The sequence below is a fragment of the Stenella coeruleoalba genome, assembly GCF_951394435.1.
Source record: "Stenella coeruleoalba genome assembly, chromosome: 12".
Taxonomy (NCBI): Eukaryota; Metazoa; Chordata; class Mammalia; order Artiodactyla; family Delphinidae; genus Stenella; species Stenella coeruleoalba.
The window spans coordinates 80401975-80427951 of record NC_137158.1 but is presented as its reverse complement, the minus strand read 5'-3'; the positions used below and the strand labels follow the sequence as shown (position 1 = coordinate 80427951).

At 43.9% G+C, this 25977-nt stretch overlaps 1 protein-coding gene across 7 annotated transcripts in view; it reads right to left on the bottom strand.

Annotated features, from left to right (window-relative positions):
• Positions 1-25977, bottom strand: part of ARID1B (AT-rich interaction domain 1B) — a 412486-nt gene that overhangs the window by 36310 nt on the left and 350199 nt on the right. For 4 of the 7 annotated variants that reach the window (XM_079939553.1, XM_079939554.1, XM_079939557.1 and 1 more), the window contains 3 exons: positions 22533-22860; positions 20564-20692; positions 5270-5415 (listed from right to left, as the gene is read on the bottom strand). In XM_079939553.1, the coding sequence (XP_079795679.1) occupies positions 5270-5415; positions 20564-20692; positions 22533-22860 (603 nt within the window). The remainder of the gene's footprint in view (positions 1-5269; positions 5416-20563; positions 20693-22532; positions 22861-25977) is intronic. The other 3 variants (XM_079939556.1, XM_079939558.1, XM_079939559.1) reach the window with 1 other exon arrangement.

The window sequence follows — 25977 nt, the reverse complement described above, 5'->3', positions numbered from 1 at the left end:
TTGGCTTGTTTTTCAAAGCCCATTTGCAGCTCAGTCAGCCCTTGAAGTCATCACCACACACACAAATCATAATTGGGATGTTTTTCTTTTTCTTTTTTTTTTCCAAATTACTTTCAATACTTAGACTTTAAGAACTGGAACAAAAAGCTTTTTCAAGTGATGCAGCTGCAGAGAAAAATCTATTGGGATCAGCTAAAAATGCTGTTATTTTTGTGAACGTGTGAAACCTCAAAAAAGCAGCTGAGAGATATTACACCAAGAAGACAGCCTCGTGCAAAGTAGCGGATTGCTTTCGTGCAGTTTTACCCCTTGCGTCTAGCGAGATAGGAACCAGTAAATCTATACATTAAGAAACCCCCTTTGCAGAAGAAGAGATGGGGAAAGAAAGCAGGATGAGTATGGAAAGAGGGGCTTCTTTATGAAAGCCCACATGTCCTTTCTAGGTATTCCCAGAGTGGGTTCAAAGGGACGACAGCCACACAATTTCAGAGAAACTGGCAAAGCCATGGACACACGGCTTAAGTCCTGCTCCTCCTAAGGTTGTAACAGACAGTTTGGTAGCATTTATAATAGATTATGCCTGAATATTATTTTTGAAAAATAGTAATTTCTTTCTAATTCCTTCTTCATGCATGAAATGTGTTAATGTACATAAAAGGCGGGTTTTTTAGCATAAAGAACTAGGCCAATATTGTATTATGATAATTAATGACAATTTACAGTGATTTAAAAATCACACTTAGATGAATATAAGCATGTATATTGGTTTGAAATTCCCCAAACTTCTTCATTTCCTATTATATATTTTAAAATGGGCATTCGGGGGATGCAAACATGTTTCTAAAATTACATTGCTGGGACTTCCCTGGTGGCGCAGTGGTTAAGAATCCGCCTGCCAAAGCAGGGGACACGGGTTCGAGCCCTGGTCCGGGAAGATCCCACATGCTGCGGAGCAACTAAGCCCGTGCACCACAGCTACTGAGCCTGCGCTCTAGAGCCCGTGCACCACAGCTACTGAGCCTGCGCTCTAGAGCCCGTGCACAACTATGAGCCTGTGCACCACAACTACTGAAGCCCGCGCGCCTAGAGCCCGTGCTCGTGCTCCGCAACAAGAAGCCCGCGCACCGCGATGAAGAGTAGCCCCTGCTTGCTGCAACTAGAGAAAGCCCGCGCGCAGCAATGAAGACCCAACACAGCCAAAAATAAGCAAACAAATAAAATTTAAAAAGTACAATGCTATATTATTTTGAGAGATAAATAAGTATAGAATATAGGGTAATAGCTTTACTTACGGTGCAAGTTTTATTTTACTAAATGGATCATAAGGTCTTTCCTTACTGTGGCTTTTACTATTCCTTTTGTTAAAATGCTTCTTTTTGACTTCTTACCAGAATTCTCAATGAATACTGCAAAGAGCCATATGCTTTCCAGGGCACTGTTACTCCAGGGGCACTATTTTTTTCTTCTTTCCCAGAAGAGAAAGACCACCAATATTATAAGGATTTGTTAAATTTGTTAAATCAAGTCACTGTTCTTCCTCTTCTTGACATCAGTAATCCAGCATGTAAAGTTCAGACAGAAAAAGGGGCAGTAGAGAACGTTCTGACTGCAGAAAGTGCTGTGTGAGTACTGCAAATACATTTCAACTAGTAGCCTCTGGCTTAGTACTGGAATTTAAGAGCTAGAATGACTTCTTGGAGTAAGTGCGGGTCAAGGTCCTAAGGCAGTTATTCCACCTGGATTTAATATATTCAAAAAGAACATAAAGAACATATGGTGCAAGTAAAACGGGCCTTAAACATCCATTCCTACTCTCCCAGCTTCCTTTACTTAGTCTCCCTGCAAGGCTGCAAAATCATTCCCAGAAGATGGTAAAACAGGACCGGAAACACACAAACAGATCTTTTCTGTTCATGGTAAATAACATACCATACTCCGTAAAATATCTTATTCCTTGTTTTTGAAAACACAAAGGGTCTACCTACGTGTATACATTTGTAGATAGTCACGACTCTTTTTATATGTGGCAAATATATAAAGAATACTCTTAACACATACAAAGGGTACGAGAAAAGCTCAGGAGAAACACTCGTCTCTGGCTGGATCAGCAAGGCCTTGAAATTTCCCTGTGCTGACCTACCTCCAAGGGGACAGTGCGTGGCCACAGTGCCATGCGGCTGTTCATTTACTATTTGTAAGTTATTCAGGTGGAAATGCCCTATACTTTGTACAGTGACTCCTGGTGAGGCAAACTTAGAATCACAGACAGTAGATATGTTTTCTAGCATTTAGATTTCTTCTTGAAGGCGACAGTTTACATGCAGATAATTATACGACTAATGGATATTATAAAATGAAACATAACTAAGTACAATGTAACAACACAAGTATTATATAAGGGTATCTTTAACAAGGTTATACATAATTTATAGTTTTCCCCATAGTAATACATAATTCTCATCTTTTAGTCTAACTACATATTTTTAAAAAGCTTCTTTAGAGGGAAACAATCCCCACTGCTCACCATCCCACTTCTCCCCACATCTGAAGTGAAGAAAGAGGCGCCACCTTCACAGTCACACTGACTCCATTTAAATAATTACTTGCTCACTGAGGCTTGTAACAATTTGTCACTACACAGGAGGACTGTTTTTGGCCCTGCACACTGCCTACAGCACAACCGTCTGAACTCAGCAAAGGGGATGCTGGAATGCCGGCTGCACAAAGCTGCTAACTGAGGTTCATAAAACCCCACTGGCCATCATTTGTATTATCTGCACTTTCTCCAAAAGTGTCCTTTGTTGGAGAAAACGCTTTGCTGTTGTCACTGGGAATTTATCTCCATGAGCCCAAACCAAGTAATCTGAGGTGGTGATGATCCAAGCCATTTCTGGCCCATCTCTAGAAAAGTCAAGCGTATGCCTTCAGACCAAAACTCCTATCAGGAGCCACACTGTAACAGTCTGGGTTCCTTTGTCATTCCTGTTTCCCTCAGAGACTGTAACACAGTTATAGCAGATTCACATGTATCTATCAACAGAGACACAGTAAATGCTAAGTCATCAACACTCCTTGGAGATGCTGGAAGATTACTTTCTATCAGGTAGCGTTTGACTTAATAAAGCTGGAATCAAATCACATAAATGGGTAGAGGAAAATTTGGTAAATTATTAAAAATTCCATACTTCAAAACGCACAATGCAATAAAAAAATATATATACTACTAGTAGCCCATACTAAAGACTGTGAGGATAGACGGCCCTTCACTGAACATTTCCTCTGTATGAAATAACAAATAGCTGAATTATCTGAATAATAATAATAAAAAGAAACCCTCTCTGTGAATGTCCATTAAACTGGTTATTCCTCAGGAATACATAAATCTTCTTAGGCAGGGTATCTATTTGTTGTTGGTTATTTTTTGTGGTTCTGGGGTCCAAAGGAAAAAAGGGAAAAATGAGTAGTGCTAATAGTGGGTGAAAATTTATTGTGTAGTTTCAATGCTCTGAAGTAATTTTATTTCAGCAAGTCAGACAAAACACATCATGTCATAACCCCAATACACCATTACCTCGGACAGTGCTGGGAAGGGAAGGGGAAGCTTCTAGCTAATAGTTCAAGCTTTTTATCTTTCATTTCAAATGTAAAAACATCCACCTCGGGGCTTCCCTGGTGGCGCAATGGTTGGGAGTCCATCTGCCAATGCAGGGGACGCCGGTCCGAGCCCTGGTCTGGGAGGATCCCACGTGCTGCAGAGCAACTAAGCCCGTGCGCCCCAGCTGCTGAGCCTGCATTCTAGAGCCCGCGAGCTACAACTGCTGAGCCCGTGAGCTACAACTGCTGGGCCCGTGTGCCACAACTGCTGAGGCCCGCGTGCCTGGAGCCCATGCTCCGCAACAGGGTTGGGATGGGGGGGACGCTGCAGTGAGAAGCCCGCGCACCGCAGCTGGGAGTTGCCCCTGCTCGTCGCAGCTGGAGAAGCCCGCCCGCAGCAACAAAGACCCAATGCAGCCAAAAATAAAATAAATACATTTAAAACAACAAAAACGAAAACATCCACCTGCTGGGATGAACGCCTGTTTAACATCAGGAAGGGCTGTTGGATTTATTTATTTAAAAAGCTTCATTTTCACCAGTAGTATCTATTTTTTCCTCTTCCATAAACTTTTAAAGAGAAGTAATCAGGGAGTGGCACTATTAAATTAGACCCTAGAAACCAACAACCCTAGAAGCTCAGATGGGATGCAAGCCCAGCCTCTAGCTGACTGTCGTTCCTGACAAAGAAACAACAGCTCCTGGGGCGTCTTTCAAAGATGGAGAGGTCAGAAAGGCGGCGAAAGGCAGAGGAAATGAAAAAACGTAATAAGAGGGAGCCCAGCCTCTGACTCCACAGTGTTTTTCTAACACATCATAAAGCACTGCTGGACGCACAGCTGGCTATGCAAAGCTCTGTAGTGACTAAAGGAGGGAATCCTACCCCAAACGTCGGTGCCAGAAAAAGTTAACAGGTCAGGTGAGATACGGAGCAGCGCTCAGCATCACTAGATAGCGGGCTTGTAAAGGGTGGTTCGGGACCTTGGGGGCCTAAGAACGTGGAGCATTTGCCCAGTCTTAGACATTTTTGTTATTTCCACAAACTGATAGCATACTCTTACTCCACTAATCAGATGGCATTTGGTAAAAATGCAATTGTTGAGATCATAAAGTGTGCTGAAAAAGTTAAACATCATGAGAAATTTAAAACAATTCATTTAAAAATGTATAATTTCTCAAGAGCGACAGTAAACAACTACTTTCATGTGTAAATTTAAAGGTGAGTTCTCCTAAATGAAAAAAAAAAACTATTTCAAACACCCCCTTGTCCTGCCCTTCAATCATTTCCTCTGAAATACGAATTTTAAATGTTTATCTCTACCACTATCAAATGGAGATAGACTTTGTCACGGAATCTTCCAATACTCCTAATAATGCCCAAAGACAAAAAGAGCTTAGTGTATATACTTTGCAAGCAATCTCCAATGACACTTGAAATATGTCCACGTATTACACAAACACAGAATGAATAAAAACAATTTACATAAAATGTAATGTAATCCTCAAGTCTTAACAGATGGAGCAAGTATCCAAGCAGCAGAGAAGTAGCATGTTCCCCTTTTCACCAAATGATCCGACTGCTCGAGTTGCTTTTACACGCTCAGTGGTACCAGCCTAAGAGGAGAAGAGGGAAGGGGGAGGACAGCCCTCAGAAGCACAGAGCCGCCAAGGTTACCTGTTGAGCTGTTCACCATATTGGGCGTCATGCTGTAGGGGGGCGCCTGGGTGTTCATCAGCCCAGAGCTGTTGCTCATGGGCTGGCTGTAGGGAGAGCTGGAAGCCATGAGTCCGCTCTGATTCACGCCGGGAAAGCCGCCTTGCCTATATGAAGAGAAAGCACACGCATACGTATCCTGACCACGCACAGTAGCAGCAGTTTACCCCGGCAGTCATTTCTCATAATGGCAGTCATTTATGCAAGGGGTTGCTCCCTTAAAGTAATTTATTTCCTGGACCAAGAGGCTGAACTCTACTGCTAAGTAATTATTTAATATACTATGTAAAAATTCCAAACAATGTAAGTTCCACAGATAATCATGTCTGGTGTTCCAGGTTATAATTTATATAGAGGACTATAAGCAGGAAAGGGGGAACTTGAAATAAGAACAGGAATTACAAAAGCAAGCAAAATTAATTTCTAACATTTAAAAAGATCTGACTCTTTGTTAACACTACTTAATATCCTCGCATCGAAAACCAAAAGTCGAGAAACAAAAAACGAATGGGCAGTGTGAAAATGTTGTTTAAAAACTTTTTTCTTTGACCTAACTTTTCTGATATAATGAATCCTGGAGAAAGCATTTCCAAAGCTCCCTTCAACATTCTGCGATTAGGTACTGTTAAAAACACATCAATTTCCCTATATTAAAATTACACAGTAAACATCAGACTTCCACTTCTTTTGCACGACGTCTCCTGTGACAGAAGGGAAGGGGAGCTTTTAGACTGGCTGTACGTGTCCCAGTAGGCTCCCAGGCACCCCTCCCCCACTGCTGTGCAGACTCATTTTTCTGGTGACTTAGTTTTGTTAGTTTTGTGCCTACGCTCTGCTCTGGGAAAGACAAACTTCTCTTCACTCTTGCAAAGAGGAAAAGGGTATTCTTTGATCTGAAGGAGACAACTGTCACATAATGTCATGTCTCTAACGGCTGGAATGAGACAGGGAAAGGTGGGGAGAAGAGGTTTAACTGTCCCAGGAAGATTACAATGCAAAAAGAAAGATGATGGCAATGTGGCAAAATCCTGAAAAGACTCCACTGTTGTCGTCAAGCTTTTCTTATGTTAATAGTATACATTTAAAAACTTATCAAACTTTTGGCGACTAACGTTTACTCTTAGGAGTAGAGCTGCTAGGAGAGGTAAAAATCCCGACACGTTGTTGATCTGCTCCAAACTAACTGCACTTACAACCCCTCCGCCTCCATTAAACTGTCATTTGGTGGCTCTTAATGCATAATAGTAAAAAAAAAATTTTAAGAGATTCTTTAAGAAATTAACGTAAGTCATTAAAAAAATACTATTCTTTTTGTGTAGCTATTTTCAGTGGATTTAACTTTCTGCTTGGTAGAAGAAGTTCCAACATGGTCTATCTGAAAATTCAAAGTACCGAAGATTTGAGTGGTCTTTTCTTTCTTTTAAATATTTTACCAACCATTCAGAGAAGTTCTGTACAAACGAACACTTATGATGGTTTGGAAAGAATGTTCCAGAAGTCTGAGAGGCTACTGTTGTGAGTGAAGCTCTGGGAGGGGGGGAGTCTTACTTCTGCCCTGAACCGCAGCTCACCTACCCCCGCTTCGAATAACTAACGCTAGTGGGACTAGACGGCAGTTCATTAGGGTGAGCCCAGGATCACCCAATGGCTTCCGATTAACCCCTAGGTCATCAAATACTTATATTACGCTGCCCAGCAGCTATGAACATACCCCTATACGGTTAGGGTCTTAAACATCAGCAATGTAGACTGTTGGCATTGACTTCACTATCTTAGGTTCTCTTCTGAGGAGTTTCATTCAAAAAGACGATTTAGCATTCGTGTCACTGTTTCAAAGGAGAACAAGTAGCACCTGTTGGGACTGTCCTCTTAATTTCTTTAGCTGATGAATCACATGAAGAGCATCCTTAACTTAGGAACAGGCTGTGTTTTGTGGAGACTACTTCCAAGTCAGTGACTGCTTTGACCTGTCCTTCAAGATCCAGTTTTAGGGGCAGCCTCCTCCATGAAGGCCGCCCTTATTCTCCGACCTGGAAGCTCTGCCTTCTCCAGACTCTGTGCCTATATAGCTTTTTATAGCTTTATAGCTTCTGCATTTTCCTTTGTATATTACAATAATTTATGTTCATGTTTTGGCTCTTATAGGTGTATATGCCTCCTGAGAAGTACAAATGAGCACATCACAGCTACTAAAAAGTCTTTGTTAAATGAATGAATTGATAGAGAACATTATCATTGTGAATAGGCATTTTGAAAGATGGCCCCCTTTTCAAACTTCCACCAAATTCAGTTTCACACGTGGTGAAACTAACGTGTGTATGAAACTAACAGTTCCTTAAGCACACTTGTTTATAACTAAGGGGGAAAAAGAGAATCAGAGTATAAAATCCATCAGGCAGATGGTTCCATTAAGTAACCTCAAAGGCCCAACTCTAATCTATTATTTCTCCCCCAAGTCTGCACAGTTCATCTTCAATCACCGTAAGATGATGAAAGTGCACATAACAGAGGTTTTAAAAAATATACTTAAAATAACAAAAAGTTAAAGATTTAAAGGTCCATGTGGTGGATGTCAGTTGCTGGTTACAACGGTCCTCAATTAAACTATGCCTATAGTTTCAAGAGTCTGGTTGGAAAGCCAGGGCTCTTGACTCTGTCACTAGTGACACCTTCCACTGGCACTGGGATCCAGGGGGAAAATCACTTTGGCTCTCTTAGCCTCAGTTTTTACATCTGAACATGGAGGAACTGATAATGATAATAACATCAATAACTTATCCAGTACTTACAAATATGCGTGGCATGATTTCTAGGTACTTTACACATTTAATTTTTTAAGTTCCTGGAGGAAGGGAGGTGGCACTATGTTCACAGACAGAGAAAGAAAATAAGGATCAGAGAGACTAAATAACTTGCCTGAAGACACACAGTAAGTGGCAGGAAGAGAAGTCCCCAAGCCTGCTTTCAGCCCAGTATGCTATATACTTCCTCTCTAAGGGCCCTGTAACAACGCTAACTCTCGATGACACAAAGCAGCCTGTTGTGCTCCTTCCTGTTGTCTACCATACTCCTCTTTTGGTGTAGAAAGTGACAAATCACAGCGGTGCTTTCCTCTGGGCTTCCTGGAGGGCTCACACAGTGAGAGGTAGTGCAAGTGGACAGACCAGCCCCCTGGACACCGGCCTTGAGGAGGGAGTTTATCCTGGGTACTACGGGCCTCTTGGGTAGTATCCAAGCAAGGAAGGAGCTGAGAGGGAAATGGGCCTTCCCAGGAGAGCAGGGCACGTGCGGCCACGAGCATAGCACTTGGCCACCTGTCTAAATGGGGGAGAGAGCCAGTCTGTCATCATCACAGAAGAAATCCTATTCATTACTGCTTTGGAAATGACTGCCAAGACTGTTGGTAATTTTGAACAAGCAAAATGGGCTTGATACTAAAAAAGAGCTTTCAATGCCCTCTGTTGAATTTTGGAAATCGAGACAATTTGTTTTTTGGAAGGACACATCAGATGGTTGCCTCTCTGACTAGGCCGAGCGCTCCAGCTCACTGTGGTGTCGCTGACAGAAGAGCACTTCCAGGGCTCACAACACAAAGCTGATTTGGTTGGGGCGACTCTACCATTACCAGGACCACAGCCGCCTCAGAGGATGCTGGTCCCTTTCCAGAGGCAGTGCTCACCGACTACCAGCTCTCTTTCTGACCACAGCAACATTTGAAATGCTCCAAATGGAATTAGGAGAGCAAAGAAACAAGTCACCAGTTTCCTGTTTTCAAAAGGAAACAAGAGCGACAAAACAAAAACAGGCAAAAATACAAACTGACATGAGGGAAAGATTTTCAACGTAAAACCCTACCAAGACGTACAACGTAAGTTGTACCTGGAAGAGCAAAGTGCCCTACCTTGATCTTTGGGTCTGTGAACTGCTGGGATGTTGTTTCTAGCGGGTCTATGGGCTCAGATGGTTTTGGTTACGAATGACCGCTCTCCTGACGGCATGGATTCCTAACCCGCAATGGCTGTGGCAATGAATGCCCAATAATGTCTGGGGGTAGGGGTGATAAACATTGGAAAATAACGTTTTGTTGCTGTTATGCTGCTGAGGCAGCTACTGGACTGTGCCCTGTGGAACCGACCGTGTTGGGCGGTGCCACAAATCACAAGGCGCTTACTACCACGTGGCCCTGTGCTGGCCGGGGGCCAGGGGGCCGGGGCACAGCCCGGCAGGACTCCCCCAGCTCAGGAGTGCCGAGGTGTGACGTAGGCGGTTGCTATGTAAACGTGCGGACTTGCAGAGTAACCAGAGGCACTTGAATTGGTCTTCAGTTGGGACTAGACCTAAGTGTTTAAGATCTGTCATTCCATGACAAAAAGCAGGTTATTCCAACGAGAATGATTCAGAAGAGGAGCTGGCAGGCGCACTTCCCTCTAGCACTCCTCGGTCTACACACAAACAAGCGGTTTCTCATAGCTCGTCCTTTTATTCACTTTGGAGATTTCTAAAACATTACACATTAATCTGCCAATAAAGGGCTGGCTTTGGGGGAAAAAAACCCAGAAGCAAATACCAATTTTAAAGTGACCATTTCCAACGGTTCACCGTGAAAACAGAAAGGAGAATACAGCTTCCCACCACAGTTTGAATTTAGCAGGTAAAAATGTCAGTATGAAATCCAATACAGAGTAACCACACATTTCTAAATATCGTGTTTTTAAGTCAACTACGATAAAATTTAAAGTAAAATAAAGTCTGTATATGATTTTCGTGCTTTAAAAGAATATTTAGGCCGTATCGTTTTAGCAATCACCACTACTTTTTCTCAATAGGGATAGACTGGAAAGTGTGCAGTGTTTATTTTGAAAATGAATGGATTTCTGATACAGCTCTTTGGAGGAGGGTAGGGACAGACAGAAGAAACGCTCTGGAAATAGACACCAGGTGAGTGAAGCCACTTTATATAAAGTCTAGTGGCAAAGACACACGGAGAGAAGCTCCACTCTGAAGAATCCTAGCACTGAAAATATCATTATTGAATTATGCGCAAAAGGAAGATAAAGCAGTGCATGCTTTATTGGACAACGGCATGACTGCCAAACGTATGTATCTTTCTCTATACGGACTGTCACTATGGATGTAGTTTAAGTTATGAAGCCAGAAAAGACTGGTTACTGACAAAATAAATGAGACTAACACTAAAACTTGGGGTACTTTCCCACTTCAGCCCAGTAGTTATCAGGAACTTGAAACTTTAAAAAGCCCGATTCCAGCAGTTCAACCTCGGAGAGCTCCAATCGTATACATAACATTACACAGGATGCTCTATTTTAATAAACACAAATAATCGGCTTTATAAACAAATAATTTGCACGTACGTGTCCAGATCACTGGTGAAACAGACTTTCAACCTAAGTTACACAGCAGCTCTTCCAAAGCAGTACCAACAGGGACATTCAGTCAAGATTATTTAAAATCTAATATCTGAAGAATGAAAATCACTAGCTTTGCCCCCAAAACAACACAATCAAAACAGAAGTGAAAGCTGTCCGAACTGCAGCCCATCTTCGGTGTGGCTAATCCATCAGTACACCTGCGACAGCAAATGCAACTGCAGTTCTAGTGGGGAAATAACGTTATAATCTCAACAAGCCAGTTGCTTTGGCTAGAAATCAACCCTGTGAAGGTAAAGTGGCACTTATATCATTAAACCAAAGACAAAGAACAAATCCAAGTGCCAATGACTTAAAATTCCTAGAAAGATGCACAGCCCACACACTACTTTTTAAAAAACTGTTGCACCCCTTTCACTCGGGAAGGCGTGCTATAATAACAAAATTAGTCAGAAATACCTTCTGTGTAGCTGACAGTTACAGACATGTGTTCATGATGGGTGTGGGAGGGGAAGGGGAGGAAGGAGCCCACCGGCAGGCCCAGACAAAAGCAAACACGAGTCAAGTAACCAGAGCAGGGAGTGTCCAACTGCAACCACGCCGTGAGGATAAAGGAGAGGTGCACACACTGGGGGTGCTTATAATGAGATCAGAGAACGTTCCCTGAGGAAGGGATGCTGGCCCCTCTGAACCCCCTCCTCAGGTGAGATCTGAGGGATGGAAAGGGACTCAATCAGGTGAGGAGGAGAGAAGAAGAGAGGAGAGATTAAGAGATGAGAGGGAGAGGGCGGGGGCCAGGCCACATGAGGCTTACGGTTCCCTGGGGTTTCGCCTATCCCCTAAGAGGAGCTGGCAGAGACTAGGGGTTTAAGCAGGAGAAATGGCAGAAAAGGATGTGTATTTCAAAGGCATGGTCCTCTGGCTGGGGGGTGGCGGGGAGGACACAGCAAAGGCAGGAAGGACGAATGCAGGGCAACAGGTGTGTGGCTGTCACGCGAGTCCAGATGAGAGAAGGTGGCGCGCGGAACCGGGGTGGGAGTGACGGGGAGCTGAGCGCTCCCTCAGAGGTAGACAGGCAGCACTCGGTGATGAGTCAGACATTGTGGGGTAAGAAAAGGTGGCCCGACTTCCCCTGGCTGCCCGGCTGCACAAGGGGCAGGTAAGGGGCCGCTGCTGCGCGGAAAGACCCGCAAGAGACGTGAGCTGCGCTCTGGACACGTGGGATCTGAGCGGCCAGGAGGCCACGTCGCGGAGGCAGCTAGAGACCCAAGTCTGGGAAGCGGAGGGCGAGTCCTTTCCGTCAGCCTTCCTCCCTAGGCAGGAACACCCTTTATAATACTTCTTGGTCTGTTTTCTAAGATCTTCCCTGTGTGAACATCACCTCTTTTCAAGGCAGCCTGTTCCCTTAAGGAGAGCTGAAGTGGGTATGATGACAGCAACAAATTAGCTAGAGCAACAATTATCCGTCACTTCCCAGCTATAAATTAATAACTCCCCAAACCCTTTGGTAATTGATACGTTTAAGTTTTTTTTTTCTTCCTTTAAGCATGGACAAAGAGGAATGTAATAACATTCAACGTCTCTATGAAAAAGACCCTTTCAATAGAGGGGAGTAATGACTTTCTTAGCAAATCCTCCAGAACCGTCTTTAGTGAGTGTATATTTGCAGATGACTCTTCAGAGCATAGCTTCTCCCACGCGTGTCTCTGCCATGGGCCTATATAACGTGGCGCTGCCCACTGGGCCTCTCTGCGCCTAAAGCACTCCGGTTGTCTCCACCTTTCTCCAGAGAGCTGTATTTTCACCCCTGCATCTCAGTGAAGCTGTTTCCACCAAGCACGGAGGAATCCTGCATATTCCACGCTGAATTTCCTGAAACCCTGTAACATCAGAAACCTTGTTTCCCTTTCTGTTAACTATTTCCTGCAGACTCCTCAAAGGGCTCCAACCTGCTCCCAGCTCTGCTCCTGGCACTCACTCTAAAATGGCACCTGTCGTGCAATTTCAAGATTCAGTACTTCCTTTTCGCTTCAGTGCAGGTAACCCGTTTTAGTTGTTCCTAAAGCAGCTGACTGATCTTCACCTTCTCTCTCAAAGCAGCCAGGAGAACAAATAGAGCTCTAGGCTTCTGACGCGAGACACTTCCTTGTCGGAGTGTGAAGAAAGGGCAAAAACTATCTGGCTCCTTGAATTTTGGTAATTGCTAACTAAGGATGTTCTCTTCATCTCAAAGTTGATTTTGGTTTGTTAAACCCATTGTTCTGTTCTTATGAACTGTTTATGGCAATCCTACGAAAATGAACTAAAAAACTCCCTTTTGAAGATGCTACATTCAGAGGTTTTGACGTCAGCACTTCCTTCAAGGGCAGGGCGTTAGGAAAGCCACAGGGCCAACACCGGGCCCCAAACCTGTCTTTTCCCTGCAAGAGGTGAGCCCGGCACTTTGGTGGGTGGGTGCTGGCACCCGTGGCTTCCGACTGGCCTCTAACAAGACGTAACTGGCACAGTTCCCTTGTCTGGTAAAAATGAGATCTGTTGAACCTTGTGAAAGAGAAACTAGTTGCCTCTGATGTCCCCCTTAGAAAGAAAAAAGTGCCCCTTTCTAACTGCATTATATTAAAGATCTTTAAGAAAGTTTATCTTGAGATCATAATGCCATTAAGACCTCGAATGATTTACAAAGAAGGCTATTCCTTCTCTGCGATAGAAGTTCCCACCTTTGCACCAGGACACTCCCTTCCTGGGTACAAGCCGTTAAGGGAGAGCGAATTGACACGGGGGTGGGTCTCCTTGGAGGTCTGGACACCTGGGATTCAGGCAGCAAATGGGCGTGGCAGCTACCGAGGAGCCAGGTAGCAGGTAGCAACGAGCTGACCCCAGTGCTGCTTTAGGAGGGGACAACCGAGAGGGCACAGGTCTCACATGCATTCAGACTTCTTGTACCTTAATGGACCAGGCTGTCGGCTAAAAAAATAAAATGGAATTTGGATCCTGAGATCCGCATCTCATACACTTTACCACAGCAACATTCTGTCAGACCCTCTAACAAGGAATGCACTTGTCCAGGGCCGCAGTGCCAGGAAATATATCAATATGGTTATTTCCAACTTACGAAAAAAATCCTCCTAAAATTCTTACAGATTTTCTGAGCTAAAGGTGGCCTTGGGCCACAAAGTTACTTAATTTATTTCAGCAAAACACCGTTCAAAATTAGGGTAAAAAATGTTGGAAGAAAGGCCTGATAGGTGAGAGAACTATAGTTCTTTACGTCCATGCCAGGTGCTCTGGCCCGAGAAGCTGGAGGGGCAGGACCCGGCAAGTTCGTACCGGTAGGTATTTAACAATCAAAGGCAATCCAGTAAGAGTTAACTTTTAAAGCAAGGGACGAAACCTTGTGGTTTGGTTTTGTTTTTTAATCTACGTGATGGAAATGGAGTTCAAAATAAGAATGAAGGTCAAGATTAGAAGAGCCTCAGGGAGTTGCTGCCACAGGCTTAACGCTACCAGCTAAGAGGCCCTCTGGGCAGTCGGACAATGCAGCCCCCCACCTATGATCTTCACTCGGTCACCCATGACACCTCCCCAACCCCAGACTGGGATAGACCAAGACCCGGATCACAGCCTCTTCATCGCTTACAAACTCTTCTTGTTGCCTTCGGCCCCAAACCCTGATGAGGTTATGAGATTTCAGACTGAGAACAACTTGACACTTCCTGGTTTCAACCTGAAAGCCTTGCAGGCTGGGGCTGAGGCCAATGGTACTACCTGAGACAAATGTGATCTCAGCACTCCTACCTTTAACAACTCCGAACAGCTGGGATTGGCTGAGCTGTGTTGCTGATTTTTTTCCAGTGACGGGTGGACTGTAATGCTGATTCTAGATGTGATATTCCCAGTTTGTCCGGTGTGAACATGTGGTATGTGGGGGAAGAGATGTTAGTGGGCCCATGAGGTTAGAAAGGAAGACAAGTGGCCTGGATGAGTAAACCTGGGCACACACTCCACTGATGGAGGACTGGCCCGGTTAATCAGAGCCCCAACCCGATACACACATCATTGAGAGCTCCCTTAGACGTGAGGACAGCACCCAGCTGTGAGAGGTGCAGACTGGGACGTGGATAGAAGACATTCTGAATTAAGAAGGCAGTTCTAGGAATGGAGGGGAACTTGGAATATCTCAGAGTATCAGGAAGATACTGATATCTGAGAGGATGCTCAGAGGTAGAAAGTGAGACAAAAGATCGCCAAAGCCTGAGTCACGGTGTCAGTTCTGTTTAAACATCAGTTCCTTCTAATTCTATCCAGTGTCCCCAGCTCTAGTCCAGTATTTTCTTCAGTCAGCGTCTATCAGGTACAAAGCACGGGCTCTCCGAGCTTGGGCTTTCCTGCCTCTTCCCTCTGTGTTTTTCACTAGTGCGCCTCAGCGGCAGGAACCCCTAATGCAATCCCCGGATCTGTGCTGGTCTTCGACACCAGGATCACCCAGCAGGTTTATAAAAATTACAGGCTCACGAGCCTCACCTGGCGTGCGGCTGGGGCGAGGGTGTGTGTGTATATTTAAAAATCTCTCTAGATAACAACCAGTGGTTTGAGGAATTTCACAGACTCGAGTCCATTAAAGGTTTGCTGTACATTTCATACTTCGATTCCTTGGATCTCATGAAACTTTAAAAAAAAAAATCGCTCTTGGTATTTTAAAAATTAGTGTTTTACTACTTTTTGATTTGAAGACTAATAAATGTACTTTATGGCTGCTATAATAATTCTGGAACTCTGAAAGATTTGATTGAAATCATAATCTTAAAATACCAACACAGCAATATGCATTCCAATTCTAAATTTTGAAGGCAAAAAAGGAGCTAAAAATTAAAGCATCGTGTTTAGATGTTAAAACAAAGGCTAACATTTAATTGTAAAAATTAAAACTCTATTTAAGCCTTTGAAATCTTTTCGCTTTGTCTTTCAATAACATGACTTCTCAAATCATAGTTATTATTTTAATACCTAATTGTCCAAAATCCAAAGGGCTAAATTCGTAGTTAACACAGATCACTCACAGCTCTTCAAGCCCATGGACCCACTCACTATAACTGAGGTTGCACACACATGCGTTTCTGCCCCTTCTCTTTGATGTGTTAATGCACTATCTCCATTACTTTGTTTCCACATCAGTGCCTCCTAGCCCATCAGCAGACTGAGTCATACTGGCTTCAGAGGAAAAAAATAGAAAAAAAGTGCCTTGCTGGCAAATAGCAACAGGCGAAATGAATTATAAACCCCTCCCCCCCCCCCACTAAAGAAGAGTTGCTGGAAGCTGGGGCGGGGTGGGGGGGACGATGGTGCATATAAGACACAGGTATAAGCGTCTACGTAGGCCCAGTCCACCAGGGTCCGTACGTGCAGCTAGCTGTTCCCAAGCAGAGGAACCACTGCTCAGACTCTCACAAAACATTCAGCCACGTCAACGTCAATTGTTAGACGCTACTGATCAAGCTACCTTATGGTTAAGACTTCATGAAATTTATTCACCCTGCTAAAGAGCGGCTAAGATTGGAAAATAATATTAATTAAAATCCCTAATCTCCTACTTTACTAGGAAAACAAAAATATTTAAAAGCTATTTTCAGTTATCCTAGCTTTTGGTATGACTTAAGAATTAAGATGTACGTCTCCAGACTCAGGTTGTGATATTCAGTATAAAAATTCCCTCCTCGGCAGGAGAAATGAGACTTTTCAAATTGACTCGTTTTTGCTCTTTCTTTTTTTTTTTTTAAAACCTAAGAAGTCTGAGAGTCTTCCTCTGTCTGATATTAAGTTGGTTCAATGGGGAGTCTTTAAAGGGACAGAAGAGGATGACACATATTGCTTGTATCAGCATCACGTAGGTGTATGCATTTATCTGGGTAGAAATGCCGACTTCTGTTTCTACTCTTGCACGACCCAGAATCCTTATTTTAACAGCTACACTCCAGTCTCAAGAATGCAAGATGTTAAAGCGCCAATGGTGGGCAATCGAAGGGTGAAAAGGACAGAAATTCAAACCCAACTGTGTGTCATCAAGTAAACTGTCACTTCACTTCATAAGGTGTGTGCTTCCAGAAACAAACGACTCACGGCGTGCAGGCAGTCTGAGTGGAAGCAGCAAAGCGCTCCCTTCCTTTCAGATACAACAAAGGCTGAGCTAAAGAAAAACAATTCAGACTTCGATGCAAGAAATAGGATCTCCAATGAGACACTGATTAATGTTTGCTTTCTACTAGTATCAATAGATTTGCCTTTAGACATGAGGGAGAAGTAAAATTAAGAGATTTTTTTTAAAAAGAAAATCTACAGAGACAGCACTAAGTGGAAGGAAGAGCCACAGGCCTAGGACACAGGGCCCTGGGGTCGACTTTGCCCCACCTGTAACTAACTAAGTAACCCATGGCAGGTAACTTTGTAGATCTTGGTTTCCTTCATCATAGAATTGAGGGGTACAGACTGGATGCCATCTAAAATCTTTCCAGCTCTAAAATTCTATTATTGTACAACTGAAAGTCTATATCCTCTTGGAACCTACCCTGGTGAAAATATTATCCTAAAGATCTGTGCCAGGACTTTGACACAAACCATCTCAAGTCACCGAAGACTTGATTAAAGTTGAGATATAGGAGGTGCTGGGGATGGCTGACTTCAAGGAATCAAAATCTACCATGGCTTAAAGGTCTAGGGCTTGCCAGGCCTTCTGTAAGTTCACTGAAGTCATGCATCACCCTGGGAGCTCATTTCCAAGAAAAATAAAAAATCTGGATAACGCTGAAATATCCAAAGCCACAGATCAGCTATACTGGGCAGAGATGTCAACTGTCGGACGGTACCAGGTGGGTACCGCCTAGAATGAAAGAATGAATGCAAAACACACTAAATGACCGAGGGAAATTTATTTTACGTGTGTGTGTGTTAAGCATAGAGGTCAATCATTCAAAAAATATGAAGGATTATGTTATAGCCTGGGATTCATGGAAATGCTTCTTTAGAAGCAGTAGGCCAAAGTCTTTCCTAAACTTCTGGCCAACCTGGGCTCGTCTGTACTTTGACATGTCTCAGCGTCCCTCCGACATGACGCTCCAGAACTGGACTGACGATGAACGTCATCCGCCAGCCCCGACTAGGCTTTTAGTAAGACAACTAGTATTTCCCACTCTCTGTTTCTCGTTACTTCAAAAGAATAGAACATGATCTAGAAATGCTTTAAAACTGAACACAGAAAGGTATCTTCTGAGTCAAAAAGTATGTCAAATGTGTATGGGGGGAGGTCCTGGACAGATATTACATATAAATTGCTAACTTCAAATTATTGTATAGTATTACTCAGCTAATCTAGTACCGGAACAGTACGATTCATCACATTCTATTGTAAATTGTCTGAAGATCAAAATGAGGGAGTCCTTTACTCAAAAGGTGACAAAGAAAAAACAATTCATCCACATGTTCCTTAACTTATGCACTGCAGCAGCTCTGCTCTCACAATGTCACCCTTAAAAAAGGAATCAGTAAAACAGCTTCTAACAAGTTTAATCTGTGTGTTTTCCTCTATATTATTTTACATCCAACTAGCTGAAAAAGCCTGAAGCATAATTGCCGTAATCCTTCATTTCTGCAGTTAGCTTTCTGTCTCTAATTGCGTGTGCGCACACGCACGCGCACGCGCGCACGCACACACACACACACACACACACACTCACTCCCTTCATCACTAATTTGTCTTTTTCAGATTCTTTCTTAGGCTCTAGGCCCTTTGGGATTCTGACTTGAGAAAGAAGTCATTATAACCAACTCTGTGAATATTGTGTTTCTGAAAGGCTTGGGCCACTTCTTCCTGACAGTCTGCCATTTAGTGGACTGGCTTTCCAAGTTGCCAGCCTAACTTTACCCTGACAGAGCTACCAATGGGGAAAGAAAACAAGAACAAAAGCAAAAACACAAGTCTGCTGCAGTGAGCTGTTAAGTATAAAGCAAAAACATGTTGAAAATCAAGTTTCCTAACCCATAGCACTGAAACATGTACTCTACATGTTTTCTCACATTCAAGCTTCTACTTTAAAAAAAAAAAGGGGGCACAACAGGTTATGTATATTGCAAAGTGCAAAGGAAGGAAGATTTAAAATAGAAATCAAACTTTTTCTTTCTTTTTTAGAAAGAATAGTGTAAACGCAAACGGCAAAATTCAGAGCTAACACAGATGGGGCTGCAGAGATGAGCCTTTGCCAACTGTGCTTCATGTGATTTACAAAGAATCCCTCCAACATCTTCCTTTTTCTTAGTTTTAATTAAGGAGGAGGTGTTGTATTCTGAGGAAGCTCTCTGGATGCTGCTGGCGGAAATGCAGATTTGATCTTCCCGTGCTGGTTAGCTAACATTGATTTTCTGCCCCAGTGAAAGACATTTTACTCTGATGCATGCCATTTAAATTCATTTTACACAGCTGCTTAATGTGGCTTGGCAAGGCACGGCCAAACTAGCTTTGCGGGTCTAAATAGGACTCCTGAGTTGGTGAAGAACAGATCCTATGCATGAGCAGCTGATGATAAACGCTCTTCTCCCCCCACCATTATCTTCCTGCTAACTCATGAAGTGACCTTGAGAGTAGCACAAGAAAGGAAAAGAGAGGAAAGACGATTTCTCCAAAATAAGTCTGTTTACCTCATTCTATGCTTAGTTCACTTTTAGGATTATGTTTACAGAATTCTTTATTTGTTGGTCCACATTTAGGGCCATGTTTACAGGATTTAGAACTCTCAACTGCAAAATTATCATTTGCTCTTGTTGCCTGAATAAATGTATATTGAATATAAAGCTATAAAAAAGCCCTCTGTGTCATGCATTCATAACAATAGTGAAAACACAGTTCTGTAAGTTTAGTCTTTAAACAAAGCTAGTTGGTTGTTTCCGGTTTTATTTTACAAAATTGTTGTATCTTTCTGCTGAAACTAACCCCTTAACACTCTTCAATCTACATGAGATAATCTTATTATTACTATATGCTAAGTGATATCGGTAAAAATAATAATATACTTTAAGAGTATTTACTAACCTAAAGACAGTGACAGCCTGATATTATAGTTTTGTAGTAGGAAAGAAGACAGATACTTTTTGTTGCTGTATGTAATTCCTGTGTTGAAATTGATAATAATATGGCAACACTGTGTTCAGAAAAAAAAATTCTGTGTTGCATTATTTGGTTGTATTCTCCTGGTGACTTTAATATTCTAAACCTCCTTGGGAGAAGGAAATAATAGAAATCGTTGGTGCAGATGTCTGCTCAGTGACGATGGCACGAGGCCCCTCGCAAGTCCTATTAAGAACCTAAGCCCTGCCTCCTGCAGTGGGGCTCCAGAGGGCCACCGCACTCTGAATTCAGGGCGAGTGTGGAAGCAGGTCCCTGTAGTGGCAGGAATGACAATAACACAGTCATGATAACAGTGCTACACAAGTCCTAGACGACACAACGACAACAGTGGGGGACATGACGCCGGAGTAGGTGACTTCATTACTTTTACGTAGATAAAAGTTTTTGTTTCCCTCTCAGGCACGAAGGAAAGAAGCCATGCCGAAGCCATGCAAAGACAGGATCTGGGGGACGGCATGCAGGTCTCCACCAAACTACCACAGTACTGCTGGTGAGAATGAAAAACGAAACAGAACAAAACAAACAAAAAACCCAAAACAAACAAAAATAAACAAAAGACAGCCCCCTCGGAGATGGATTTCCTATTAGGTCTTTCACTCTCTTACTTTGGGTGTTCCTTTCGCAGCCAGATGGCATGTTCATTAACAGTTTAAAAAAATGCCCAGGACCCGCAGCAAGTCAGGGCATGTTGCTACCTACCCGTACTGGTCAGGCTGGTTCATCATGGGAGCCTGAGAGTTGCCATAGTTGGGGTGCTGGGAAGAAAACATGGGGCGTCCGCCAGCCCCAGACTGGCTGGGATAAGCAGGCGACCTAATGTATGGTGGCCTAAAGTAGAACAGAAGAACAACTTCTTTGGATTTGTTCCGTAGACAAGTAGGAATCCCCCTGTCCATTATGTCATTTCCACACATAGGTGTGGAGGTTACAGAATGTGGCCTAAGATACTCTGTACCATGCAGCTACCTGGCAGTGGAGCTGGAGAACAATCCTTCAAAAAAGGGTGGGGGACAGGGCAAAGGAGAGAGAGGAGTAAGATTCTCAGATCCAATCTCAGTTTTACAGTTCTGAAGCATAGCTTTGACTTTGGTAAAAGCCAAAAAATAAACAGTCTCCATTCAAACTCCTGGAGAGCTCTGATGGGTGGAATGTGAAGGTGAAGCTTTGGAATGGTCTACCGATTAGAAATAGAAAATGAAAATGCATGGATGTATACTTATACAGTAACTTATATAAAATTATATATAAACTGATTCAGAAAGGGAGCACAGCAAGGCTTTTTAATCAAACAATTATGCCTTAATCTCTACAGTTATCTTCTTCCCAGATCACTACCCAAGGCTTCATGTCAAATGCAATCAAGTACTTACTCCTTAAAAAGGAAATAACTTGTGCTTTTTGAGTTGTGACAATGGACAAGTCATTTAAACCTAAATTAGAACTTCAACTGGACCAGCCAAACCAGTCCTCACGGACAGGTTTATTAAAACTTTCTCTCTACAGCCTGCATAGGTTCAGTTCAGAGGTATAGCGCTGGGGTTCAGAAGATCCTAAGTAATTGTAACGCGGAGGAGAGGGTGAGGGGTGGGGCGGAGGGAGAGGGAGAGAGGGGGAGAGAGAATATGACTGACTTTCATTTTATTATGTGGAGCAAACAGTGAGACTGGAAGGGTCCCTAACATTCCCGAATAGCAACTTCAGAGGAAAAGCAACAAAGGGATACATGTAAACACACACACACACACACACACACACACACACACACACACAAAAGCTCTTATTTCCCTTTGACAAACTCAGAATCTTCTCTCTTTTCTTCTGAAGATACCGTATGTTCATAAATATCTGTCGGTGTCCTTTGTTTTAAAACATACCTTGACACATGTTAAACATAATTCAAACATTTTTACATGTGAGTCTTTTAAAACATATTCACTTTGCCTCCTAAACTTTTAATTCAGTTATTTTTAGACAGGTCAAGTATTTACTTCAAGAATTAATTTTAAAATTCAGGATTAAAAACAAGTAAGTAGTTGAGGCTAGAGCCTTTGCTCTATCAACTTAAAGTTTCAGAAATATAATCCTTGTTTTATTAACCACCTTTTGGTTTGGACAGAGAGAGAGCTATGCCCAGAAAAATAAAATACAACATAAGAACGTGAAGTAATAAATCTCACACATATACACTTAGACAAACACACACAGTACACATATGTACACATACAAAGTTTCTATTTTAATAAAGATTTTTATGGTGAGGTTAAAAAAAAAAAAAAGGGGGAAGTTCTTTTTGAATGTTTTAGATTTTAGCCAGTTTTTAGGCTCTCGACTTTCCCGCCTAAACCTCACTGTGTTAAGTGGAACCACAGAGACACTCGCGGTGCCACTGGCTCTAGGCTGCTTGGTGCAGTGACTGTTCACAGCTGTTTCAAATAACCTCCCATGGCTGACTTGCCCACCAGTGATTCCTTCTTCCATGTCTCATACAACATGATCTATTATTTACTTCTCTGACCTTTACGGTACAGAATATATTTAACACAAAAGGAATGGCCAAGCCAAGGGACCCTCTGCTGCTCTCCACCCCCGTGGGAGCCGGGGATGATGCAGCTCTGGGCTCCGCATGTGCGCACACATCCACACACAGACCGCCCGCCCGACGGCATACCTGCTTTGTGCCGAGTTCGCAGCGGCCTGCATCACTGCGGCAGCTGCCTCCTGTGCCTTACGGTTCACGGTTGGCATTGGTGGCCCCATTCCTGGCCCTCCCTGCTGAGACATGCCAGGAGAACTAGGGGTCATGCTGCTCATATTTCCAGGAAAGGGTCTGTTCTGCATCCCAGCTGATGGCATTCGTCCCAGGGGCATAGCACCACACGGCTGGCTTGGCCCTTGTCCATGCATCTGGCTGTTGGCATTGATGCCCATGCCGGGCCCTGGGCCGCTGTAGCTTGCACTGGGCACCCCACTATATGTTGGGGGTCTGGAGTAGTTACCTAAACAAAAATCAAACACAAATTAAAGCCTTTTACTTAATATTTGAACTTGTGAAAACATTCACTGGAAACACTTTGTGTCCAACAGTGTCATCAACACAGAACATTAGTCATTTTCCTCATTAACCCTTTCCCCTATTGGCGCTGATGAGGTTGGCAGTCAAAATACGCTCTCTCTGCACATTCCAAAGGCAAAGAGCCACACAGGACCACTGTAACACGGAGGGAGACCCAGGCTGATCACTGAAACCATCTGTGGATGGACACGGGATGCTAGTGCTGAATGGTGCTTTAGCTCATCCAGCACCTCGTACTCTTACCAAGATTTAACTGAAGTAAGTATTTCAGCCCCCCGTCCGCAGGTGAACACCAATCTGAGACTGCACCACTACACCACTACCACACTGGACAGTTACGATAAAGCGTTCAGAAGGTGTAAGAAAACATGCACATGTGGTCAAAATTACCCTTCAAACCCCCACAGGAGGTGTCATGTGGAAACGCGACATTAATCCAGCACAGCTGGCTTTCCTCTGGTGTCTGGTTTGCACTTGAGGCCACGTCTTATGAAATAAGTTGCAAGCACTGGCATGGCGCTCAGCCCAGCGAGATGGTGGCACTATGGGAAGCAGGCAGGGTCCCAGACTGAGATAAGCGTCCACAGTCTCACCTCCCGTCTCTGCTCACACGGGGCACGTGCTCACGGAGTAGAATGGCCTGGACTAGTGCAGTAGTTGTGTTTTCTCTCTCCTTCACACCTTTTCTTTTGATTGAGTGCACATAAACTACATTCAAGTAAATTGAAGGCATAGATAATGCCACTTCAATAATAATAATTGCTGAACCACACTATGTGTGAGACATTGGGCTAAGTGCTTTGCATCAATGACTTCATTCTTTTCTCCAATAATTATATGAAATGTAGGTACGACCATGACTCCACTTACAAATGAAGCTAGTAGGTTAGGATTCAAGCTCCAGCAAAATGATTACGGAACCCATGTAATTAACCAATAAAATATGCTGCCTCCCAATAAGTGACTGTTGAAATGAAATATATGCAAAAGGATAAGTGTCTGCAGAATATGGATTAGTGTTCCTCCACCTGTCCTTACTACTTTCTGGAAGAATCTCCTCATCTATACAACATAACTGTTCTAGGCACAGGGAATGTGAAGTTAAATACAATGCAATTCCTGTACTCGAGAAGCTCACGACCTAAGTGTGTGTGTGTGTGTGTGTGTGTGTGTGTGTGTGTGTGTGTATAAGGTGGAGTAGCAGGGGTAAGATGAGAAAAAATACAAAAACAAAAACATAACGCACTGTGAAAAGCATAAGAGAAAGAAGAATAAGTCTGTGTCGGGTGGGGATACGGGGGGGTTGTCCACGGTCGGGCGTTGAGTGAAAGGTTTTGAAAAACCACCTTGGGTCGCGACCCAGGCGTCCGTGTGGGGCAGGCTTTGGGATCTGGGAGAACTGGGGCTGAGGGAAGACTCCCTATATATACTGACCATGTGACCTTAGAGCTAAGTCGTTTTAATCTTTCTTTGTTTCCTTCTCTTCTCTGTAAAACAGAGATAAGCCTCTTCCATACTGTCTACTTGAAGAGTTGCTGTTAGGATTAAATGACGTAACATGTAAAGTATCTCAAACGTTGAGTGCAAAAATGCTAGGGGGTTACTGTCGGATGGTGATTAAGGCAGAAGAGGGCAGGGAGCGCCTATGGAAGAGGCCGCGGACGACGGCACAGACAGCGAAGGGGCGAACTCAAGAGCAAGTCACTGCTGAGCTTCATGGGGCCGCGAGAAGGGGACAGAGGGAAGAGGCCCCCATATACCAGGCTTCCAAGCCCGGGACCTATTCTGAAGGTGAGAAGGAGCTTCTCCAGGTTTTCCAGCAGAAATTGGGTTGGATTAGTAACAATAACAAAAGCCAGCAATTGCTATTTACTGTGTGCTAAGCTCAGTTTCGAGTTCTTTGCATCACCTCCTTTAATGCTTACATCAAGCCTAAGAGGTCCCGGTCATTACCACCCTCACTTCAGGGAGGAGCCTGAGGTGCGGGAGGTTGAGTGGCCTGTCCCAAGGTCACGTGGCTAACATGCCTCAGAGCCACAGTCTGCACCCCACTAGCCACAGCCCTGACTGGCCTCTCAAATACTTAAGGAAAACCACACTTACATCACATTATCATCACAGTCGTGAAAGCAGGTCTTCTCAAGTGCAGACCACCTACAGATCTGCAAGAAGCCCAGACTATTCAGCACTGACTGGTATTTGCTCTGTTAGGTGCCTCACGTGAGCTCTCTTACGTGGCTGTCTATGAAGTGTATTACTCACTGGAGACGGTGTGAAGGTCACTGTTCACACAGACCACGGGCCGGGCACACTTTCTGTAAAGGGCTGGAGACTAAATACTTTAGGCTTTGTGGGCTAGATGGTGTCTGTCAAAACTAAACTGCCGGGCTTCCCTGGTGGCGCAGTGGTTGAGAGTCCGCCTGCCGATGCAAGGGACACGGGTTCGTGCCCCGGTCCAGGAAGATCCCACATGCCGCGGAGCGGCTGGGCCCGTGAGCCATGGCCGCTGAGTCTGCATGTCTGGAGCCTGTGCTCCGCAACGGGAGAGGCCGCAGCAGTGAGAGGCCCACATACCGCAAAAAACCAACCAACCAAACAAAAACTAAACTGCCACTGCAGCCCTGACATGGCTGGAAGCAACACACACACAAACGGGAGCCCCTGCGTTACGAACACGACGGCCGGCCAGAGTGGCCCTAATCTGCTGAGCCCCGCCACGGACCGGTCTTGGGACAAGCTTCTTAAGAAAATGCTCCAGCACCACAGAAAGTGACTTGTTACAGCCAGCAGCTACTTTCCCCTGAACATCCCTGGAAGCCAAAGAAAGGCTGGAGAGGAACAACCGAGCGAGGCACTGGCCGTCCGAGGAGGTGGAATGGACAGGAAAACAAAAGGGAAGGGAAGGAAGGGACAGGAGAGGTTCAACATACATCACCTCAGGGGCCTCCGAATTGCATTGTGAGTTAGTCTTTTACGCCAGCACCTCAAATTTAAACTGCCTTTGCATGAAGACACTCTGCCTTTGCAGACGTAATCAAAC